Here is a 22,442-nt window from a genome sequence, read left to right on the forward strand (position 1 = left end):
CGATACAGAACACAATACTGACATGTTTCGGTTTTCACTTGAAATCAGATAATGTTAAATTTTGACCAGGACTTCGTAAAACATTTTAATGCCTACGTATGTTTGACGACATACCTTCCAAGTTTGACAAGTAAGCACGTTTCATTCTTGCAATACGTCATATGTGTAGCAATCTGTGCATAAAATTGGGATAGTATCTAGGTAGATCTACAGCTAATTAAACAGTACCTTCACTATACCTAAGAATAATCTAGGCTATTCTACATGTAGCCTAGTTGTCTACATAATAAAATAAATACTGCTATAATATGTAGGCTAGGCCTTTTATTAGATATTAGCCCAATATTAAAATAATGGACAGTACACTGTAACTTACAGGTGAAACACATTTATTGAAATTTGCAGAAACATTAGCTTTTTGGATACACACATGAATCTCGCACACACATTTTAAAATGTTTAAAATAAACCTAACCCTTCAATTAGGCCAACAATCTTTCTTATTCTTAAATGGGTTTAAGTTTTAGTAGGCCTGGTTCATGACTTGTGGAGCATTTGTGGAGTTCCTTTTCAGAAGATATGAAAAGCTTGCTTCTTCAGAAATATAGGCAACTTATTTGTCATACACTGTACAACAAGTTTAAGTGAGGTTTGCATAGTCCCATTGTGCTCCCTGAAGTGACATGAATGTCAAAAAAGTTCAGTTTAAAAAAAAAGTGTACTAAATTTCAGCAATCAAGACATTTCAACAACCAAATAATAAAGTGATGTAAGTGGTGCATAACAAAAAACTTCAGAAACATCAAAACAAAATTCTGCGGGGCAGCCAGAGATTGGGAAATTAATTAAAAATGTCATCACAGTCATTGAGGTATCAATCCATTTTGAACTTCACAGTTCAAATGCATTCATAAAAAGAGAGGATTTATTCAAAATATATTTATGTTAAAATATTACATGATCAGTACTATGGAATGATAAAATGTATACTAATCATTTTATAATAAATAAACAGCTAAAAAAGTGTGATTCTATTTGAAGTCAAATTACGTCTTTCACATATAGTTGAGCCATCACATTAAGAGCAGGTTCTCCGGGCAAGAATTCATGCAACAGGAATGATAGCAGCATCTATTCAGTTGAAAAAATGAAGACATTTCAGTCAACATCGACATTTCAATCAATAACAATTTGTAATCCAATATGTAATCAAAGACAATGACAGAGCTTCCCAGGTGATAACATACTCACATAGGCCAGTTTCCTGTTCTCCTCAGCCTCTTGGAAGATCTTAAACACTGTTTCCACATCAGTCTTCTTGAGTATAAGATAATTTGAATCTGAAAGCACAGCAAGTATTGCTTCAGACATACCCTTTGCTAATGTTACAGCAGTAAGGCTGTATTTAAAAAAAAAAAAGCACCCCCATACATTTGGTATTGATGAGTTGTTGAGCTCGTTCTCTCGTGCCACTCTTCTCCTCTTGAGTCCTTTGAGGTCTTGAGTCCATTGAGGTTTGAGGACCCTCGGGCCACTGCTTTTCCCGAGCAGTGTCAATGCAGGATGCCACCTGTGCTTCTGTAGGATTCATTCTATCCAAGAAACTATTCACTTTCCTGAGAGGCACATACAAGGACACAAAACACTGTGTCAATAAACCTGCTACTTATAGAGTCTCTAAAAACATAATACAAAATAATATGAAGATTAAATGGTTTACACATACTTCTTCACCAAAGGCATTACTGGTTTTAAAATAGCATCAAATATGTTGAGGATAAATGAATTACCTAGAAACAAAAAAAAAAACAATTCAGTTTGTCACGTTTATGTGGGCAGTTATATAAATGCTTATATTTTTCATCATGCAGTAATACTATGAAGAACAAGGACAGACCAGATATTTCTTTCAGCAAATCAAATATGGCTTTAGTAGCTTCCAGATGTTCCCAAGACTGGTTAGTGTTTTTCTCCAAATGGCTCTGAGTATGCGAGTCCTCTTTTGCTATGCAGCCTTGGTCTTTTTCTTTGCTCTTGTGCCTCCCAGCAGACATTCTGTGTAAAATGTTGTCCCTTTTACTTGTTTTGTTCCCCAGATGAGACCAAGAATCATTCAACACCGAAGAGTCTGAATTTTGATTGATTATTGTATGATGCACTTTGGGAATCACAGATTTAGCTTTGGCCAGAAATTCATCAAAACTTTCCGCGATACTGGAGAGCCCGCTGATTATGGCTCCGGGTTGATCACAGTCATCCTCTAACCCTTCAGATGTGCCGTCATCGGCCTGTATAGGTTCAATCTCTTCAATCTGGTCAGTGTTACTGGCATTGGTAGGACACATACTCTTGAGGCTGGTGTGATGAGGTTCTTTAGTGTCTCCTTCAGTATGTTCCACTTCATTTTTCACAACCTCTAGCTTATTCATTATGACTGTAGTCTTCACATCCTCTGTGTTAGCCTCTGCAACCGGGCTAAAGTGCTGAGAGTAATACACAGTCATGCATCACGGTCATATTGACATACATCACCCAATTACAAATGACAGAAAGTGTTAGGTGTCATTTCTATCAAAATTGTATTCTGAAAAAAAAATGACGAGTCAAAAGGAGCGAATGCAGTTTCCACAATGACCAGTAGATGATGCTGTCTGCATTGATTTTGACAACTGCATGTATCTGATGCATGCAACTGTCTCTGATGGATGTTATCAGCATTATAGTTTGCAGTCACACAGCATGACTGGATCTGATGTAAGCCTAATACAGTTCAATGTGTCTTCTTTACATCGCTAAATATGCAACCTTGTATTCACATGAATATGACAGTCAAATCAAAGCTCACCTCGTCTTCCTCGTATGAAGGAGTCAGGAAGTAGGCGATGCCACTGACGAGACCCCACACTCCGCCACAAGGTTGCTCCTCGCTCAGCAACTTGTCCAGTGGACACAGGAATTGAAACACTGGCTGACTGTGGCCAAACTGGGAATCTGAAACCAGTTCCTGTTTTCCAGTGTACACTTTGTTACAATAATGTATCCTTTTTTGTAATGTCCCATGCCTATTATAAAGAATATTATAATTGTCATTTTAAATAATGTGTACCTGAAGAAAAGTCTGCAAAGTGGTCTTAGTTTCTTCTTGAAATGCTTCATCCAGATCCCTCCCTTTGTCATCAACTATGGCAGAAACCGATGGCAGATCTGACATGTCCTGTAAGTGACCGAGCATTCAACAGCACAGTGTTACCTTTGGCCAGTATTGGAGGTCAGGTGGAAGTTTCGTATTTCATTTATACATAAGTAGTCTGTGCAAACTGTAACCCCTAGAATTTAATTTGCCCTCACCTGCCATCGGCTATGGAAGAAGAGGAGGTCTGTTTGCGTCTTCATCACATCCCAGTGCAGATTTTCAGGGTTGTCTCGTTCTTCCAGATGAACTGTGAAACATAACTCCTCACTCTCTCGCTGAACCTGAAAGATAACATAGAGAAGAGAAGCATCAATCAAGATGGTCAAACTTGGAGCAACGGAATTCACTTGATTTAGGCCTAACTTACATTCTTCACTGTGACATTCCAGTTACCCACTCTCCACATCTCATAAGACAACTTAAACTCCATCATGTCCTCCTGGACACTTGTAAGGTAGGTCTCGAAGTCACTGCCCTCCTGACATTTCATGAGGGAAAAGACAATTCATTAATTCCATTTGAATCACTTAATATTAAACGAAAACAGAACAAACATCCTGTCCTCTTACACTTTCAGAGTCTGTTTCACTCCTGACAGAGCCCTCATTGTTGCTGACAGCATTACAGTCATCCTCAGGGGAAGCTGAACTCTGGCGCTCTAGGGCCTTGAAGATCAGCTCCTGCTCCTTCTTCTTGGCCTTCTTGGACTTCATTTTTTCAAGAAATTTTGACCATCCTTCTTTTAATTTCTTACCAGCTTTATGGAGCACAAACATATCAAGTAGATTTGTCAATTCATACATATACCATATACAAATTTACAAACGTATTCTTTAGCAACTGCACTGATGACACTATATAAGAGGCTTGGTGACACAATCAGTTGAACATACGTTTATTTCTCTTTCTGGAGATATCCTCTGCATCATCTGCTGAGCTGCAATATACATTTCTTTAATCAAACATGTGGACTTCTCAAAAGACAAAATTGCTTTTAAGGGTTTTCTTTAGCTACTCTGTGCTAATAAGCATGTGAAGCTACTTACGCTCCAGCGTCTTCAGACTCGGATGAGGAGGCACCGTCCTCTCTCTCGGACTCACACAGGTCCTCCACAGATCGGCCGACGGCCACTCCATCCAGCTGGCTCACTATCAGCTGGTTAAGATTGTCTGGATCCGAGAGCCAAGTCACTAGAAGGTCTAACACTGAACACAGACACAAACAATATTTCAATGATAAAAAATATATTCAACCAGATCTTCAGTCAGCATTAATCACAAAAGTATGACTCAAACATGAGTACTATGGAGACTACTACTAGTACTACTATTAAGGAGTTTTGGTATGATACTAGTGAGCTCCTAAAAACACAAAACCTTGTAAACACTACCCAAATTCAAGCTTTATTCATCACATGCATAGATAAATAGATAGATAGATAGATACTTTATTGATCCCCAGGGGAAATTCAAGGTCACAGTAGCATACAGACAACACACACACACATTCACTAACAGCAGAAAGTAATTAAAAGTATATAATATAAAAAACACAACTAAGCAATAAGGACAGAAGAAGATAAATATATACTAAATACTAAATATACTAAAATACAAAATAGTAGTATACATTGCACACTGGAGGGTATATTTTGCTGACTTTATTTGGCGTGGCGAAACGCGTTGTTCACGCCAAATAAAGTCAGCAAAATATACCATCCAGTGTGCAATGTATACTACTCTTTTGACTTTTCAATAGTTATACTGCACACCATCAGCACCTTGATCAAGAAGAGCTGTGCACAGGGATTTTGACCTTTGATACTAAAATACAAATTATACTAAATAACACAATTCTAAAAAAAACAGTATCCACATAGTGGGTGATTAATCAAACAAGATGCGCTTGCAATGACTGAGGCAGGGACTGAGCCTGTGATTCTCTGTGCATAAGGTAAGGTAAGGTAAGGTGCTCTGTGTGAATGAGTGTCATGGTGATGGTGCAAATGAGTAAGTCAAACAGTGCAAGAATAAAGTCTATATATCTATATATATATATACCTATATTAAGGAAGGTATAAGTGTGGTCACAGTTTGGCTGTGGCATGGAGGGAGGGGTTGTGCATATGTGCTAATATAGCACGCAAACAGTGAGGCAGAAGACAGTGGTAAAAAGTGGCTAGTGGACAGACAGTTCAAGACATGGAAGTGGTGAAGAGGCAGACAGATTATGCGGAGAAGTCTATTTTTCCTCTTCCCTTAAGTGAAGCATTGAACAGTTCAATGGCCCTGGGGACGAATGACTTCCTCAGTCTGTCTGTTGTGCAAGGCAGTGAGCGAAGTCTCCAGCTGATCAGGCTCTTCTGCTTAACAATAGTGTTGTGGAGTGGATGAGACTCATTGTCCAAGATGTTGATCAGTTTGTTCAGGGTCCTTTTGTCAGATATTGAAGTGATGCACTCCAGTTCAGCTCCCACTACAGAGCCAGCTTTCCTTACCAGCCTGTCAAGTCGCCCCGCATCCTTCTTCTTTGTGCTTCCTCCCCAACATACCACTGCATAGAAGAGGACGCTGGCAGCAACAGGTAGCTGGTAGAACAGGTAGAACGCTGGTAGAACATCCTGAGGAGCTTGCTGCACACATTGAAGGAGCGCAGCCTCCTCAGGAAGTACAGCCTACTCCTTCTTGTAGAGTGTGTCAGTGTTGGCAGACCAATCCAGTTTATTGTCCAGGTGGAGACCCAGGTACTTGTAGGTGCTTGTAGGTGCTTACCACCTCGACATTGACCCCATCAATGGAGACTGGAGTGGGCTTAGACCTGGGGAAATCCACCAACATCTCTTTGGACTTTGAAGTGTTGAGTTGGAGATGATTGAGTTTGCACCATTGCACAAAGTCCTCCACCAGGCTCCTACTCCTACTCCTGCCCGTTCCTGATACACCCCACAAATTGCAGTATCGTCAGAAAACTTCTGCATGTGGCATGACTCAGTGTTGTAGCAGAAGTCAGATGTGTACAGGGTGAACAGGACTGGAGAGAGCACAGTTCCCTGTGGCGCTCCGGTGCTGCTGATCACAGTGTCAGAGACACAGTTCTTCAGTCTGACAAACTGTGGTCGCTCAGTCAGGTAATCTGTAATCCAGGTTACCAGGTGAGCATCCACACCCATCTGCAAGAGCTTGTCTCCCAGTCTGAGGGGTTGGATGGTGTTAAAAGCACTTGAGAAATCAAAGAAAATTATTCTCACAGCACTTTTCCCCTTGTCTAGGTGAGAATGTGTCCTGTGTAGAAGATAAGTGATGGCATCGTCCAAGGCCACTTTCTTCTGGTATGCAAAGTGTAACGGGTCTAGTGCATAGCGTACCTGGGGTCTGAGCATACCTAAGACCAATCGCTCCATTGTCTTCATCACATGTGATGTTAGAGCGACAGGTCTGGTATTGGTATTGCACTGGTATTGAGGGGGTGTGGTGGTGGGGGCTGGGGCTGGGGGATGACCACCTCCTTGATGTCCCTGTCAAGGCTGCCAGAGTCGTGGACGCCTCAACAGGCACAGGCAAGGAGGTGTCAGGCGGGGGCAGGGCGTGAGGTGATGGTGGCTTAGGTCGTTGGGTGTCAACGGGATGCAGAGCTGGAGAGACTGGGAGGCTGGGAGGTGGGGGTACGGCAGGCACGCAAACAAGAGCAGTGCCTGAGTCAGCCGGGGGTGGTGGACAGACCACTCCCATTGGAGCTGGAGCAGGGCAGTCAAACCTGTTGTAGAAGTGGTTCAACTGGTTCGCTCTGTCCAGGTCCCCCTCCACAGAGCTGCTGCTCTTCTTCAGGCCAGTTATAATCTTCATGCCGTCCCATGCCACCTTCATGTTGTTTTCCTGCAACTTCTGTTCCACCTTCCTTCTGTAGTCCTCCTTAGCCTCATTCAGCTTGACTTTGAGTTCCCCTTGCACACGCCTCAGCTCTGCCATGTCCCCCTCTCTGTACGCCATCTTTTTCCTATTAAGAAGGGTCTTGACATCGCTGGTTATCCAAGGCTTGTTACTGGGAAAGCAGCGTACAGTTCTGGTGGGAACAACAATGTCCATACAGAAGTTCAGGTAGTCAGTTGTGCACTGTGTGACCTCCTCTAAGTCCTCTCCATTCTGTAACACACTCCAGTCAGTGCACTCAAAGCAGGTTTGTTGTACATGTACAACAGCAGTGAAATGTAAAGTGTAACATCTCCAACCGTGCTGGAAGACAGAATCAAAAGACAATATAATAAATAAAAACATGAAACATAAAACAAACTACTGAAGCCTACTGAAATTAAAAAGATTATCTAAAAAGTGCAGGTGCAGGTGCAATATATGCCAGTCCTGATGTGCAATGGCCTGCCCCTAGACCAAACGTACTGCCTGCAGAAAGGAGGTCTTCCTCAGTCTTTCGGCTCTGGCTGATATGTAGGCTAGTCGTCTACCAGATGGTAGCCACTTGAAGAGGATGTGGTTGGGATGGTGAATGTCAACTGAATGGACCAGTGTCACGGCCTTGCCTGGCTCCTCCTCGTTTCTGTGTGCTGCGTCTGTCTCCTACAGGTGAGCTGGGCGCAGGTGTATGGAGTCGCACTAATTGCTTCCTGGTCTGGGCCTTTAAAAGCACTTCAGACGAGACCGGGTTGTCGACCGCCGCCGCTCCGTCTCTCCCCCGCACCGTTTAGGATTTTGTTTTGCTTATTCACTACACCGCATTACACTGACCGCTTACACTTTTATTTTCCAAATCCAACTCCATTACGGGCATCTGTGTCCGTCAAAAGTTTGGAATAACCTAATTGACTGACCTAACTAACGACTTGCTTGTGATTTTTAATAATATTTTTGCATGGTAGGAAATGTATTGAAATTCTGTTTGGGGGTCCCTCAGACCACACCACAGATTTGGTCCCCCCCAATGTTGACATCATGACTACGGCCTTGGCGTGTGGCCTTTCCCTTCTCTGTTGCTTGCTTTGAGCCAGGCTTGTAACAGATTTGGGGGGCTTGTCCGGGATTTTGAACCATCGATTGGTAAATATGCGTTTTTTGCATTTCTCAATGGGGTAATGTTCGCACGAGGTATTGTAGGCCGTTTTGATTAACGTGTCTAATTTGTTGGCTGTGTCTAATTTGTTGGCTGTGTTCGGATCCTGCGGAGATTCGGATACAGTTCAAGTTTGATTGGGCATTTAAGGCATTAGAAAATATTGGGTAAGACACACGCAAATCCGTTTAATTAGGTTTGGAAGTTGTGTTGCGTTACGTCGGTGCGGGAGACAAGGAGACAATTTGGTTCGTTTGTGCCTGGGGTTGTTTAAATACGGCCAGGTTAAAGTATTGGCGGTGGTCCATCGTTGGGTAAGTGTGGGCCTTCGCTGTGTTTGCAAGACAGAATTATTTGTAATTAATTGATGGTGTAGCCATCGGAGCTTTGCAAACCCCTGCTTAGCGCTTAAACGCTTGTTTGTTATTTTAGTTATTTGTTTTTGTGCTATATCCTGGGCAGAGGGCACAGTCGTGGATGTCTGCTTTAACGGCATTTTGTCGGGGAAGTTAGGTGCCGCTGATATCGTGTATTAAAAATCTCTGTTCTTGGCCCCAGCCGTGGCGCAACTGGCTGGGGCACCTGCATCGTACGCCGGCGACCCGGGTTCGATTCCCGCCCCATGGTCCTTTCCGGATCCCACCCTGACTCTCTCTCCCACTCACTTCCTGTCAATCTCCACTGTCCTATCCAATTAAAGGCATAAAAAGCCCAAAAAAATATAACAAAAATTTTTTAAAAAAAAAATCTCTGTTCTTGGGGTATGCATGAAGTGGATCGATCTATGCAGGGCAGCTCCGTTTGTTTCTTGTCTTGTAGCTGCAGTGTGGGGGCCGCACTTACATTGATAAACGTGCTCATTTAAAAGATTGGTTTAATAAGGGTTAAAAACGGCAGAAGTAATGAATGGATACTTGTATTTTTCGCTGCTCCATCAGGTCAGGTTTTAGATACGTTGACTAAGGAGCAGTTGCGTAACGTTAGTGAACTCTATAATTTTGAATTAGGCTTGAAAAAAAGTGCGAAGTTGGCGCAGATAAGGCAGGCTGTTCTACCATCGATAGGAGTTGGAGCCTGAAGGTGCTTCAACGCTACTGGCAAAATTGGGTGAGTCTCGTAATTCTGGTCTTACGTTTGAACAACAAAAAGAGTTGTTAGAAATGCAACAAAGAGAGAGAGAAGCTGAACGCAGAGAAAGAGAAGCTGAACGTGAGGCAGAACGTAGAGAGAGAGAAGCTGAATGTGAGGCAGAACGTAGAGAGAAAGACGCTGAGCGTCAATTAGAATATGATAAAATCAAAAGTGATCGAGAAATTGCTTTAGAACGACTGAGGTTAATTGCAGAAGGCAGGATTAGAGGTGATACCGGTGGCGATGTTCCGACTGGGCCAGTGCGCACCCCTGATATATCTAATATGGCCAGATTGCTACCAAGGTTTAATGAGAAAGATCCGGATGTGTTCTTTTCACTGTTTGAAAGTGTGGCAGATGATCGTGGTTGGACCGATTCTGAACGAACGTTGAGTCCAGAGTGTTCTGGTTGGAAAAGCGCAGGAGGCGTTTATTGCTTTGTCGGTACCTGAAAGGAAGATTTATAAAAGTGTGAAAGATGCTGTGCTTAAAGTATATGAGTTAGTTCCAGAAGCATATAGACTGCGATTTCGTAATTGGAAGAAGGGAGAAAAGCAGACTTATACAGAGGTAGCAAGAGAGCTAAATTGTCATTTCAATCGTTGGTGCGCTGCAGTAGGCGTTTCTACCTTTGAAGAGTTGTGCAATTTAATTGTTTTAGAGCAATTTAGAAACATCCTCCCTGATCGAATGACAGTATATAAATGAGTGGAAGGTAATAACAGCAGCAGACATCGCAGTTTTATCTGATGAGCATGTTTTAACGCACAGGCATAATTTTAAAGAACATAATCCAGGAAAGGGCTACCGCGAGCAACGCTCTGGACGTTTCAGTGAACGTTCAGGATTTTCTAACACTCCCACTAGTCAGTCTGTAGCCAGAGAACAATCTCGTGGCAGAGCAGATCCAGATGCTTGTCATTATTGCTTGGAAAAGGGGCATTGGAAGAACAAATGTCTGGCCCTGAAAGAAAGAGGCCAGAGGAGCAAACCTGGCGCAGCGAGACCTGTTGCCCTGGCCGTTTCTGGTGTGCGCGCACGGTCTGAGATCATTCACACAGAGATTAGGTCTAACCCTGAAGTGGGCGTGGCCTCGTCTAACTTGTCTGGCCTTGTTCGATCTAGCCAGTATGGCCATTCTGATGTAATTGAAGCAGATGTCAATGATTACACTCCTTTCATTACAGATGGTTTTGTATCGTTGGTGGGTAGTTCTGCCAGTTAAGATTCTCAGAGACACAGGGGCATCTGAATCTTTTCTTCTAGGGTCTGTTTTGCCTCTGTCTAATGATTCCTGCACTGGTAATGTTTTAGTGAGGGGAATTGGGTTGCAGGTTGTAACTGTTCCTCTGCATAGGATTGAGCTACAGTCAGACCTGGTTCAGGGTGAGGTCGTCATTGCCGTGCGCCCTTCATTGCCTGTAGATGGCGTTCATCTCATCTTGGGTAATAACTTGGCTGGAGAGCGTGTCTGGCGTGATGTGCCACCACCTGTGGTTGTTAAGAGTGTTCCATCTATCCCATCAGGTGCTGATAGTAGTCTGCAGAGCTTACCTGAGGTGTTCACTGCATGTGCAGTAATACGTGCCATGAACCGTGCCTCTGGAACTGAGGTTTTAGAGAAAAATCGTAAGCCTGATTCGCAGCCTATTGTGTTGCCAGATTTGCCATCTTCTCTGTCACTTAGTGATTTTGTTGCAGCTCAGAAAGAGGACTCAACCTTGAGTGAACTGTTTGCTTGGGTTTTAGCTGTTGAGGAGCTACATAGTGCAGCGAGGGGTTATTTTGTTCAGGATGGGCTGTTGGTCCGTAAGTGGATGCCTCAGACTAATGATGTGTTTGGGGATCCTGTTTTCCAGATAGTAGTGCCTATGAAGTTTAGAGACTGGTGCTACAGACAGCTCATGGTGATATAGCGGGCCATTTGGGTGTGCGACGTATGACAGACTTATGAAGTACTTCTATTGGCCTTGCCTAAAGAAGAATGTGGCATGCTTCATTAAGACCTGTCATACGTGTCAGTTAACTGGAAAGCCTAATCAGGTGATCAAGCCAGCTCCGCTTTACCCTATTCCAGCTTTAGGAAACCCATTTGAGCATTTGCTAATTGATTGCGTTGGACCATTGCCTCTCTCTAAGTCCGGGTGTGTTTACATGTTGACTGTAATGTGTCAGGCTACCCGTTACCCCGCTGCCTATGCGTTACGTACAATCTCTACCAAGTCTGTGGTGAAGGCTCTCTCTCAGTTTATCTCCATCTTCGGCATCCCTCAGACTATTCAGAGTGACAGAGGCTCTAATTTTACATCACGTATGGTTTCAGAAGTGCTTGAGCAGCTGCGTGTTAAACATCAGCTTAGTAGCGCATATCACGCACAGAGCCAAGGCGCTCTGGAGCGTTTTCACCAGACGCTCAAGTCATTGCTTAGGGGTTACTGTGTTCAGCTCAGCAAAGACTGGGAGGAAGGGCTTCCATGGTTGTTGCTTGCAGCACGTGAGGTAACACAGGAAAGTACATGTTTTTCACCTAATGATTTGGTGTTCGGCCATAGAGTTTGTGGGCCTTTAGCTGTCCTGCAGGATAAGCTGAAGTGTCCTGAGAGTCCCACTAACTTGTTGGAGTATGTGAACGGTTTCCGCCGGAAATTGTTCTTAGCTTGTGAGATGGCCGCAGAAAATCTGACCAAGGCTCAAAAGAAAATGAAGAGTTGGTATGACCGCCGGGCTGAGCCGAGAGTGTTCAGTCCTGGAGATCAGGTTCTGGCATTGTAGCCGATAGCCGGTTCCCCCTTCCTTGCTAAATACACAGGTCCCTACACGGTTGTTCGGCAGGTGTCAGACCTGAACTATTTAGTTTCAACCCCTGACCGTAGGCGTAATACGCAACTGTCACAATAATCTTTTGAAACCCTACTACAGCAGGTCTCCAGTTTCTGGGGCAGCAGAGACTGGTGACCAGGGTAAGTCAGTTGCTTTGGCTGCAGTTGCTGGGATGTCTAGCTTCTCTCCCCACATAGTGGCAGCGTGTGGTGATGAGGATGTGGTTAGCCCAGACGACTGTGTGCTCCAGCCTCGATTGAGGAACTCAGAGAAGTTGTCTAACTTGGACACACTACTTGGGCATTTGTCCAAGGAGAGGGCATCAGAGGTTGAGTCTTTGATTTCTAACTTTCCTGCCTTGTTTTCAGATACACCGTCGTGCACTCATCTGATCGAGCACGATATTGATGTGGGTGACACTGCGCCGATAAGGCAGAGGTTCTATTGGGTGTCACCAGAGAAACAGCAGCACCTAGAGGCAGAGGTGAAGTATCTCTTGGATAATGGTTTGGCAGAACCCTCTTATTCCAGTTGGGCTTCACCTTGCATTCTAGTTAGTAAACCTGACGGGACGTATAGATTCTGTACTGATTATCGGAAGCTAAATAACATCACAAAGCCAGATTCTTTTCCACTCCCTAGGGTTGAAGACTGTGTTGACCGGGTAGGATCAGCCAGGTTCGTAAGTAAGTTTGTTAGCCTTTATAACACCGTCTGGTCTGTACTCATATTCTGTGATGAGCTTTGGATTACGCAATGCGCCCGCCACATTTCAGCGACTAATGAACCGCGTAGTCTCTGGTTTACAGGGCTGTGCTGTTTATTTGGACGACGTGGTCGTGTATAGTGACGGGTGGTCTGAACATCTGGAGCGTATCCAGGTTCTCTTTACACGGCTAGTTGAAGCTCGTCTCACTGTAAATCTCACTAAGTGCGAGTTTGCCCAGGCGACAGTTGTTTATCTAGGGAAGGTGGTGGGGCAAGGCCAGGTGAGGCCTGTGCACGCTAAGGTGGTGGCTATCAATAATTTCCCTGTTCCAGCTACCAAACCTGAGCTCCGACGCTTTTTAGGTATGGTGGGGTATTATCGTAGCTTTTGTGCTAACTTTTCCACTGTTGTTGCACCATTGACCGACCTTTTGAAGGGCCGTGTTAAATTTGATTGGACTGCGACTTGTCAAGCTGCATTTGAAAATGTGAAGGTGTTGTTAACATCTGTTCCTGTTTTAATGGCTCCCCGCATGGACCAGTCATTCCAGATGCAAGTCAACGCTAGCCACGTGGGTGCTGGGGCCGTACTCTTGCAGAGGGATGAACAGGGAATAGACCGGCCAGTGTGTTTCTTCTCCAAAAAGTTTAACCGCCACCAGTTAAATTATTCGACCATCGAGAAGGAAACACTAGCTTTAATCTGGGGATTACAACACTTCGATGTTTATTTAAGTGGGGGCGCTGTTCCGGTTACTATTTATTCTGATCATAACCCACTAACGTTCTTATATTCTCTAAAGAGCCCAAGTCAGCGCCTTATGCGCTGGGCGTTATTTTTACAACCATATAGCCTACGGATCCGGCACATTCGGGGTGTGGACAACATCATGGCAGAACCCCTAGACCAAAGTTGAGTACTTTTTAACAACTGCTATTTATTCATATAGAAAAAAAAAATATATATATATATATATATATATATATATATATGTGATATGTATGTAAGAGATGTTTGTCTTAGGTTTGGGTGCTGGGGGAGGGGTGCGTAATTTTTCAGAGTCTCTCTTTGAGAGGCCTCTGTTTTAAGGGGGGAGGTGTCACTTAACCGATTCTGTTAAAGTCTATTCATTTAACAGGGCTTCATAAACAAGGTAAATGTTACTGAAAATGCAACAGCTCGGCAATCATTTTAATCATCAATTATGCATGATGCATGAGCACGTTAATATTTGGATAGCTACACTAGTATGAAGTGATCTAACCCATGTAAGGCAATAGATCAGTCGAAAAAAGGAACTAATCTTTGATACAGAGTGGTGTGGTGGACAATGTGGTGAAGGGCGAGAGAAGTCAAACTTAGATTCAAACAAAGTTCTCTCAGGCAGGCTCTTATTCAAAGTTATATTTGTACTTGACTATGGTTAAGTGCAATCTTGCTGGCCCACATGTGACACGTGTACAGTGACTGAAGTGAACTGTTTGTTGTTGTTTGTTATAGTTCAAGAATAGGTTGTCGTCACAACTGAATACAGGGCAAAATGTAGTCAGTATGACACTAGCACGACCGAAAGGGGTTTCCTCATGCTCAAGTCAATTCCAGTTAGAGCACAAGCCAAGGCATGCGCAGGAGGTATGTATTCAATTTTAGTCTCAACAGAAAGGCGTGGAGAGGCAGATGTTTTTACTCAAACTGAATTGCCATCCAGTGGGAGGAGCACTGCACCGTAAGTGAAGATGGTGTAAATGATCACCTCCTCTTAATGACCCTGTCCTGTCATGCTAGCGGAAACATCAAGAAAGGGTTTATACCTTTTACAGCAACTACTTCATTTAAAATACAACGGTAGAGTTCAAGGTCCCACAGGGTCTCCGGGAGGAGGTTCCGCACAAGGGCTTCAGAAAACACCCGGAGGACTCTCATCTCCTCTGCTCGGGAGCTGAACAGAGGGGCTCTGAGACCAACAGACACAAAACAGGAACCAAAGTGAGAGATAACAAATGCAGTTGCAGAGCATTTTGAAAATGAGTCAACAGATGTCACAAACTACACAAACTGAAAAGTCTCCACTTTATCCAGGTTCATGGTGCTAATAGGTCTAAAGTCCCAAACAGCATAGTTTTAACAGTCCAGTTAAATGAAACTTGCTGACAGCATGGCACAATCAATACAAAACTGTTAATACTTAATCTTTTCCACAACATGGCTTGAACATTTATGAAGCACATCATCTCAGTTGGCATTGAAACTATGCTTAGGGAACAGATTAAAAGGCTTCATTGTCACAGTTTCCTGTACAACTTCCCTCTAAAACCAGCTCACCCTTTAGACTGCTTTGCATTATGCAGATGTTGGCTGAGGATGCGAATGCACCCCACACTTGCAGCACAAAGATCAAACCCTCGTGCCCTACTGATGAGCCGATCAACAAACAGGTCAAACTCAGTCTTGAGAGCTCCATGCAGTGGCTGGCTGGTGATGGCCTCAGGTACATTGTACCAAGGAACGAATGTCTGCTCATATGCACACTCAAACACTGGAAGAAACAGCACAGCAAGGAGTATTACAATATTTTGTACATCCACATGCAAAACACAATATCGCAAGTCGAGAGTTTGAAATATCTTTCCAAGGCAGGTTGTTAACAGCGTTGTCAAAAAAAAGCATTCCTTTTTAGAGTGAGAAAGACATATTGCTCACCACTCAGTGGGCTGACAGCTGTTTAAAAGCTTCTAATATGGGGTGGTCACAAACTCTCACCTTTATGAAGAGATCTCTTAACATTTACATATTGTAACCCATGTGATGATTCCTCCTTAGTACTGATCATACTGCTCCCATCAGAACTGCATATTTTCTCCTCATTTATTTCCTGGAGAATACAGGATGCATTTCATGTTTTCTGACAATAATGGATTCTTTTAGCCAAAGTTTTATTTAGTTTATTCGGTCCAATAATACCAGCTAAGCGTTTTTTAGTGCGGAGTTGACATTCACAGGCTTGGCTATGGCATCAATGTCAGCTTGCTGAGAACCACCAAAGGAGTTGCGACAGTAATCATATTATTGTCTGGGTATAGGGGTATGTCATAACTCAACCATGTTGTCACAGAAAATGAGAATACAGGCAACCCACATTCTTGAAGAAAGTGTAGTATTGGTTTTGTCCTAAACATTCCCTCCTTCACAAAAATCACAAAGAGAATACTAACATCTTACTTTTCGTGAATATTATTTATGGCCCACAGTAATTACATTCTATTGCAAATAATTAACAGCGGTTAAGGTCTCCTTAAAATTAAAATGCATTGAAATCAATGTCATGATCATTTACCCTGGTTGCGCTTTTCCATTTGTTGCGCTGTGTAGCTAACTTATCCTAAATGGGCCATAGTGGGGGGCCTTAAGCACATAAATAGGTCGTTTCGCGCAATTTCTTCTAAAAGCGCCAAATTTGGCACAGATGTAGCTCAAGTTATACTTAAATGATTTAGCTAGGGCGCCGGAGCCAGAGACCCTCGGGGCCAAGATGGCAGCCAATCCAATATGGCCGCTGCCCGAAAAGGGTTCCGACTAGCTTTTAACCACATGAGCTACAAATACAAACTTGATGTCTTTTTCAACTTAATTGATCATGGGAAACACATAGGAATGTTTATATTTATGACCCAGTATATCTGGACAGCTTAATCCTCCAATTCCAATATGGCCCCTGTCCAAAAAAGCAGTTTTGACTGTAGTTATACCCCATTGTTTGCGCCAATTAATCTACAAGCACCAAATTTGGCACAGATGTAGCTCAGGTCATACTGAAATGATTGAGCTAGGGCGCCGCAGCCAGCGACCCTTGGGGCCAAGATGGCAGCCAAATCCAATCTGGCCGCTGCCCGAAAAGGGTTCCGACTATAACTTTTGAACCACATGAGCTGCAAGTACAAACTTGATGTCTTTTTCAGCTTAATTGATCATGGGAAACACATATAAATGTTTATATTTATGACCCAGTATATCTGGACCCCTTAATCCTCCAATTCCAATATGGCCTTACACCCCATTGTTTTCGCCAATTTATCTACAAGCACAAAATTTGGCATGGATGCAGCTGAGGGCATACTGAAATGATTTAGCGAGGATGCCAGAGTCAGTGGCCCCTGGGACCAAGATGGCTGCCAAATCCAATATGGCCGCCACCTGAAAAGGGATTACTGTAGGCTGCATATTTTGATCCAGATGAGATACAAATGTAAAATTAATAAATATTTCACATTTTCTGGCTATGGGAAACACAATATATATATATATATATATATATATATATTTTTATGATTGGGTATATGTGGACCCTCAAAGTCCCCAAATGCAATCTGGTGACTGTCCGAAAAAGGGTTTTGACTACAACTTTTGAACCGAATAAGCTACAGATGAAAACTATTTTTTTACCATGACCACACATTAAATTACCTAAGCTTTCTCAAAAAATAAGAGTCTGCTCTGACCCTTCTTTGGGGCAGCCGTGGCCTACTGGATAGCGATTCGGACTTATAACCGGAGGGTTGCCGGTTCAAACACCGACCAGTAGGAACAACTGAAGTGCCCTTGAGCAAGGCACCTAACCCCTCACTGCTCCCCGAGTGCCGCTGTAGCAGGCAGCTCACTGCGTCGGGATAAATGTGTGCTTCAACTCACTGTGTGTTCACTTTGTGCTGAGTGTGTTTCACTAATTCACGGATTGGGTTAAATGCAGAGTCAAATTTCCCTCACGGGATCAAAACAGTATATATACTTATGTATACAGCCTCAGTGTTGTACCTCCAATCCAGTTTATTGTCTATAAGAACACGCACATATTTGTAGTTCTCAACAACTTCCTCACCCAGTATTGAAATGGTATTTAGCTCAGGCCTGGCCCTACGAAAGTCCACCACCATTTCCCTTGTCTTAGCCACATTCAAGACAAGGTGGTTGCTCCTGCACCATGTCACAAAGTGGTCCACCAGTTGCCTGTACCCTGTCTCCTCACCATCACTGACACACCCCACAACTGCAGTCTGTGAACTGTCTGAGAACTTCTGCAGGTGACATGACTCAGAGTTGTACTGGAAGTCTGAGGTGTACAGTGTGAAAAGAAAAGGAGACAACACAGTCCCTTGTGGTGCTCCTATGCGACTGACTACCTGTTCAGACACACACCCTTTCATTCTCACAACCTGTGCTCAGTCAGGTAATCAGTAATCCATGAAGTTGTGGAGGTGTCTACTGCATCCTTCAAAGCTTGTCACATGGCAGCATAGGCTGTATGGTGTTAAAAGCACTTGAGAAATCAAAGAACATGATCCTCACAATACTACCAGCCCCTGTCCAGGTGAGAGTGTGTTCTATGAAGCAGGTAGATTAAGGCATCCTCCACACCCACCTCTGGACGGTATGCAAATTGTAATGGGTCCATGTAGTGGTCACCTGTGGTCTCAAAAGATGACCAACAACAGTGTTTAGCCAACTACTTCCTTTCCTACCAACTTCCTTCCTAACCAGGTGTACTTTTTTCCATAAGTGTTTTGTTCTTATGACTACAATTGTGAGAGAGACCATGAGAATGAGAATTCATGAGAGAGCAAACAGTTATTGTGTGCACATCCCACCTTCTGGCAGGTGCAGGACAAATTAAAACTTACTCAATTGAAAAAATATAATGTCCGCAACACTGCTTTTGACTCCCATATATTTAATGCACAACAGGCAACGTTTCGACCCTGCTGGGTCTTCTTCAGGCAAAAATTCATGAGAGAGACCATGAGAATTCACTGTTGTTGTTTTTATGTTATTGCTGTTTTTTTGATACGCTAAGCAAACCTTTGAAGAGTTTTGGACAAATTGACTATATTATTCTTTTTAACAATTTGACATATTATGAATATTGCCTTGCAATAATAATTGTGTCTTATTCTTTCTTATATGATTACATTTCAAAATCTATTCACCTGTGGTACATTGAAAGCATTTCACTTTTATAAGGAAATTAATCCACATTGAGAATAACCTTCAAAGTTGTGGTAAAAAATTATTTTCAACCAAAGTCTTGAAAAGAATACAGGTTCCAGACTTACACAAGCATACATATAAAATATGCCAATGGACTTCCTGTGGTCAATAAACTAAAAATAGACACAACATCCTCATTTGTAGCGCATTTGGTTCAAAATTTGAAGCCAAAACCCTTTTTCGGACAGCAGCCATATTGAATTTAGGGAATTTGGGGGGTCCTGATAAACCCAATCATAATCATTTAAGTGTTCCTATGGGTTTCCCATCATCAAAAAAGGTAAAATAGACATCAAGTTTGTATTTGTAACGCATCTGGCTCCAAAGCTATAGCCGAATCTCTTTCAGGCGACAACCATTTTGGATTTGGCTGCCATGTTGGTCTCAGGGACCACTGGCTTGGGCGGCCTGGCTAAATCATTTCATTATTCCCTCAGCTGCATCCGTGGCAAATTTGTTGCTTGTAGATTAATTTGCACAAACAATGGGGTGTAAGGCCCCATACTACAACCGAAACTGCTTTTTTGGACAGCGGCCATATTAGAATTGGAGGAATAAGTGGTCCAGATGCACCGGGTCATAAATATTAACATTCCAATGTATTCCCCATGATCAATTAAGCTGAAAAAGATATCAAGTTTGTATTTGTAACTCATGTAGTTCAAAAGTTATAGCCTGAACCCTTTTCGCGCAGCGGCCATATTGGATTTGGCCGCCATCTTGGCCCCAAGGGTCGCTGTCTCCGGCGCCCTAGCTAAATCATTTCAGTATGACCTAAACTACATCTCTGCAAAATTTGGTGCTTTTAGATGAATTTGCGCGAAAATGTGCACATTAGAATTGGAAATGCAATCGCCGCATTTCTTTCGCTTTTTACCCAAACCCCATGCCACAGCCCCCCCCCCCCCCCCCTCCCAAACACACGCACACACACACACACACGGGCGCGGGAAGGTGGGTGCTGAGGGTGCTGCAGCACCCCTTGCTTTTTGTCAATAGGCTTACAAATTCGCAGTTTGTCATTATATTTGTTGTCAAATAGGCAAATAGCAATAAAGGTTATGGATATTTGAATATAGCTATCCATAGTCAAGATTAAACGTTAGTCTAGCTATAGAAAGTGACGTGACTCGCTGAGGAGAGACGTTGCAAGCAGGCTAGTTGACTTCGAGAAAAGAATATTAGGCTACAGAAAAGAATACAGGATTTTTTTCTCTCCCGGCAGTAAAGACAGTAGATTCAGTGTTTAAAATGTAAACAACAAACTAAAGGTAGGCTAACTATGCATATGAACATCCAGAGGCTGATCTGTCAAAAATGAAACCATGGCGATCGTGGGTTATATCTTGCCTGCTTATTAGGCCATGCACCTGTCAGAACTCCGTGTAGCATGCATAGCCTACTGCCAGTTTCTATACCATCACCAACTAGTTCGCACTTTGGATATATCGTTGAATTGTGAAAAGCCCAATTTCGAATACCAAACGACAACAGATGAGGTAGGATGCATCTTTTGCAATTAGTCTTTGGCAAGCCCACGACCTCACGTACGGCTCAGTTTCTGTTAGTGTCAGGCAATGTGGCTGATCTAGCCCAAATCCACGAATTTCGTGTTGGTGAGACCTGTTGCCTATCAGTAGACATGTCATCTCGAGTTCCACGACAGCTTAGCTAGTGCCACCGAAATATGACACTGAAATCCTTTCACTATTGAAGTCGCTCAGATAGAAACCGCTGTAATTGGTGGTTAGGACACTTTTGCTGTGGAGTGGAGACGCCATAAGTTAGGCTACTCAGAAATTGTTTGCCATTGTAGGTCATTGCAGCCTAATTATATTTTCAAGCCAAACATCTCTGGTGTGATTTTGACTATCAGAAAAGCAATATACTGAAATAGTTTAATGATGTAAAGTCAAGTGCGCTTCTATGGTGGTGTGTGTGCGCGTAGTTTTTATTGATGAGTCGGAGTGGCAAGTGCTGCGCATAGTTGCAGTGGAAGTGGCTGTTCTCGCTCTTAGGTCTACCAGAGGTCAGAGGTCTACTCATACACGGCGCTGAAATGGCGTATTTAGCTGTCTAAATTCGAATCATATCATGCTAGGGGAGAAATCGTCGGACATCCATTATTTTGTTATTCAGCACCCCTGGTCAAAAATATGTTCCCGCGCGCCTGAAATGGGCTACATATTGGGTTTCTCGTCCTTGCAGGAAAAACAGACCATAGACAACAATCATCACATCACAAGCTATTGTCTACGGAGCGGGCTGTGACAAGACGCTCAGTTAAATTAACAAAGTAAAGTTTACCTGATTTGGTGAATTTTCAGCCAAGTCATCTGTCTGTGTACTACATTCAACAGACCTTTTGAAGAGCTTAAAAGACAAAAGAACGCAGATAAACACGCCTAACTGGAGAGTAACTTCTCCGTAATCTGAGAAATACCACATTAAGCCAATAGCCGTGGCAACGAGGAAACGCTTCAAATACATTTTCAAAAAAAATACGCTGTAGTCAATCTGCTGCTTTTCTCTGCAAACATATAATCATTATTCGTTTATCGTCTCTCTCTCTCTCTCTCTCTCTTCATCGCATTTTAAGGTGGAACTACCGATGGACTATGGCCGGAAGAAAATTATGTTAAAAGTGAGAGGCTCCATCCTGCCGTGTCAACCTGATTGGCTCAAAAATACTTTTTTCTGTAAGTGACTGTCTAACGACCCCTCCCTCCTTACAAAGAGATGGTAACGTTTACTCACTATGTAGGCTATACATATAAATACTGTAGCCTCTTAAAAACACAAAAACAGACAAATTTATTTGAACGTATAGCCTAGGCCTATATATTATGTTCAAATGAAGTGAAGCATCACTCATGTTCAACTGACTTGGTTGATGAGTAGGCCTAAAATACAAGAGTCAAGCACTGTGTCGACAAGGATGGCAAAAATACATCAAAATGTATTTTCAAATGCAAATATACCCTAATTTTAGGTGTTTCACAATAAACTAAATACAGTAGCCACGCCATGTATCAAAATAATTTGCATTTTGAAAATACTAAAAAATACTCCTTAAAGGTTGCATGAAATCACTTTGTAAACCTTCCATATCGGTCTATTTAATCTATTCCTTCATCACTACACTGACTCAGTTGATAAAGTTTGAGAGCAACAGCTTATGCTGACCTACATCTCAGAGTTTATATCTGAGATGTACTCAAGAAGTCAACAACTTTTCAAGTGGTAGGCCTACAAACCAACCACCGAACCTATACTTAGAGCCATAGAATGTGGGCTTAAAGCAACCCAATTTTCTATTACCTTAAAATAACGGCTTCAAACTCTCGGTACACTGATATATAATTTAGTGAATGACATTGTCAATCTACGCCCAGAATGATTTTGAACTGTGAAGCTGTTGATTGAGTAGGATCATGACCTTTAGTTCATTTTTAACTAACTGTGTACTGTGTAAGCACTAAATGGGGTTA

General features: G+C 42.8%; 1 protein-coding gene across 1 annotated transcript; it reads right to left on the bottom strand.

The window, feature by feature from the left end:
• Window positions 1-372: 372 nt before the first annotated feature.
• Window positions 373-21,584, bottom strand: LOC143132760 (uncharacterized). The gene is made up of 16 exons (XM_076292510.1): window positions 21,259-21,584; window positions 15,673-15,784; window positions 15,235-15,448; window positions 14,724-14,866; window positions 4,240-4,399; window positions 4,087-4,130; window positions 3,763-3,950; window positions 3,561-3,671; window positions 3,349-3,474; window positions 3,107-3,214; window positions 2,846-3,004; window positions 1,898-2,483; window positions 1,727-1,790; window positions 1,432-1,616; window positions 1,252-1,340; window positions 373-1,131 (listed from the first exon to the last, which is right to left on the bottom strand). Exons 1-16 carry the CDS (start codon window positions 21,439-21,441, stop codon window positions 1,042-1,044), a joined length of 2,562 nt encoding a protein of 853 aa, XP_076148625.1. The 5' UTR covers window positions 21,442-21,584; the 3' UTR covers window positions 373-1,041.
• Between the last annotated feature and the right edge of the window lie 858 nt (window positions 21,585-22,442).

This window comes from Alosa pseudoharengus, unplaced genomic scaffold (genome assembly GCF_046254945.1).
Source record: "Alosa pseudoharengus isolate Yale_2024_CS ecotype anadromous, Long Island Sound unplaced genomic scaffold, YU_APseudo_1.1 YU_APseudo_1.1_scf_19, whole genome shotgun sequence".
Lineage (NCBI taxonomy): Eukaryota > Metazoa > Chordata > Actinopteri > Clupeiformes > Clupeidae > Alosa > Alosa pseudoharengus.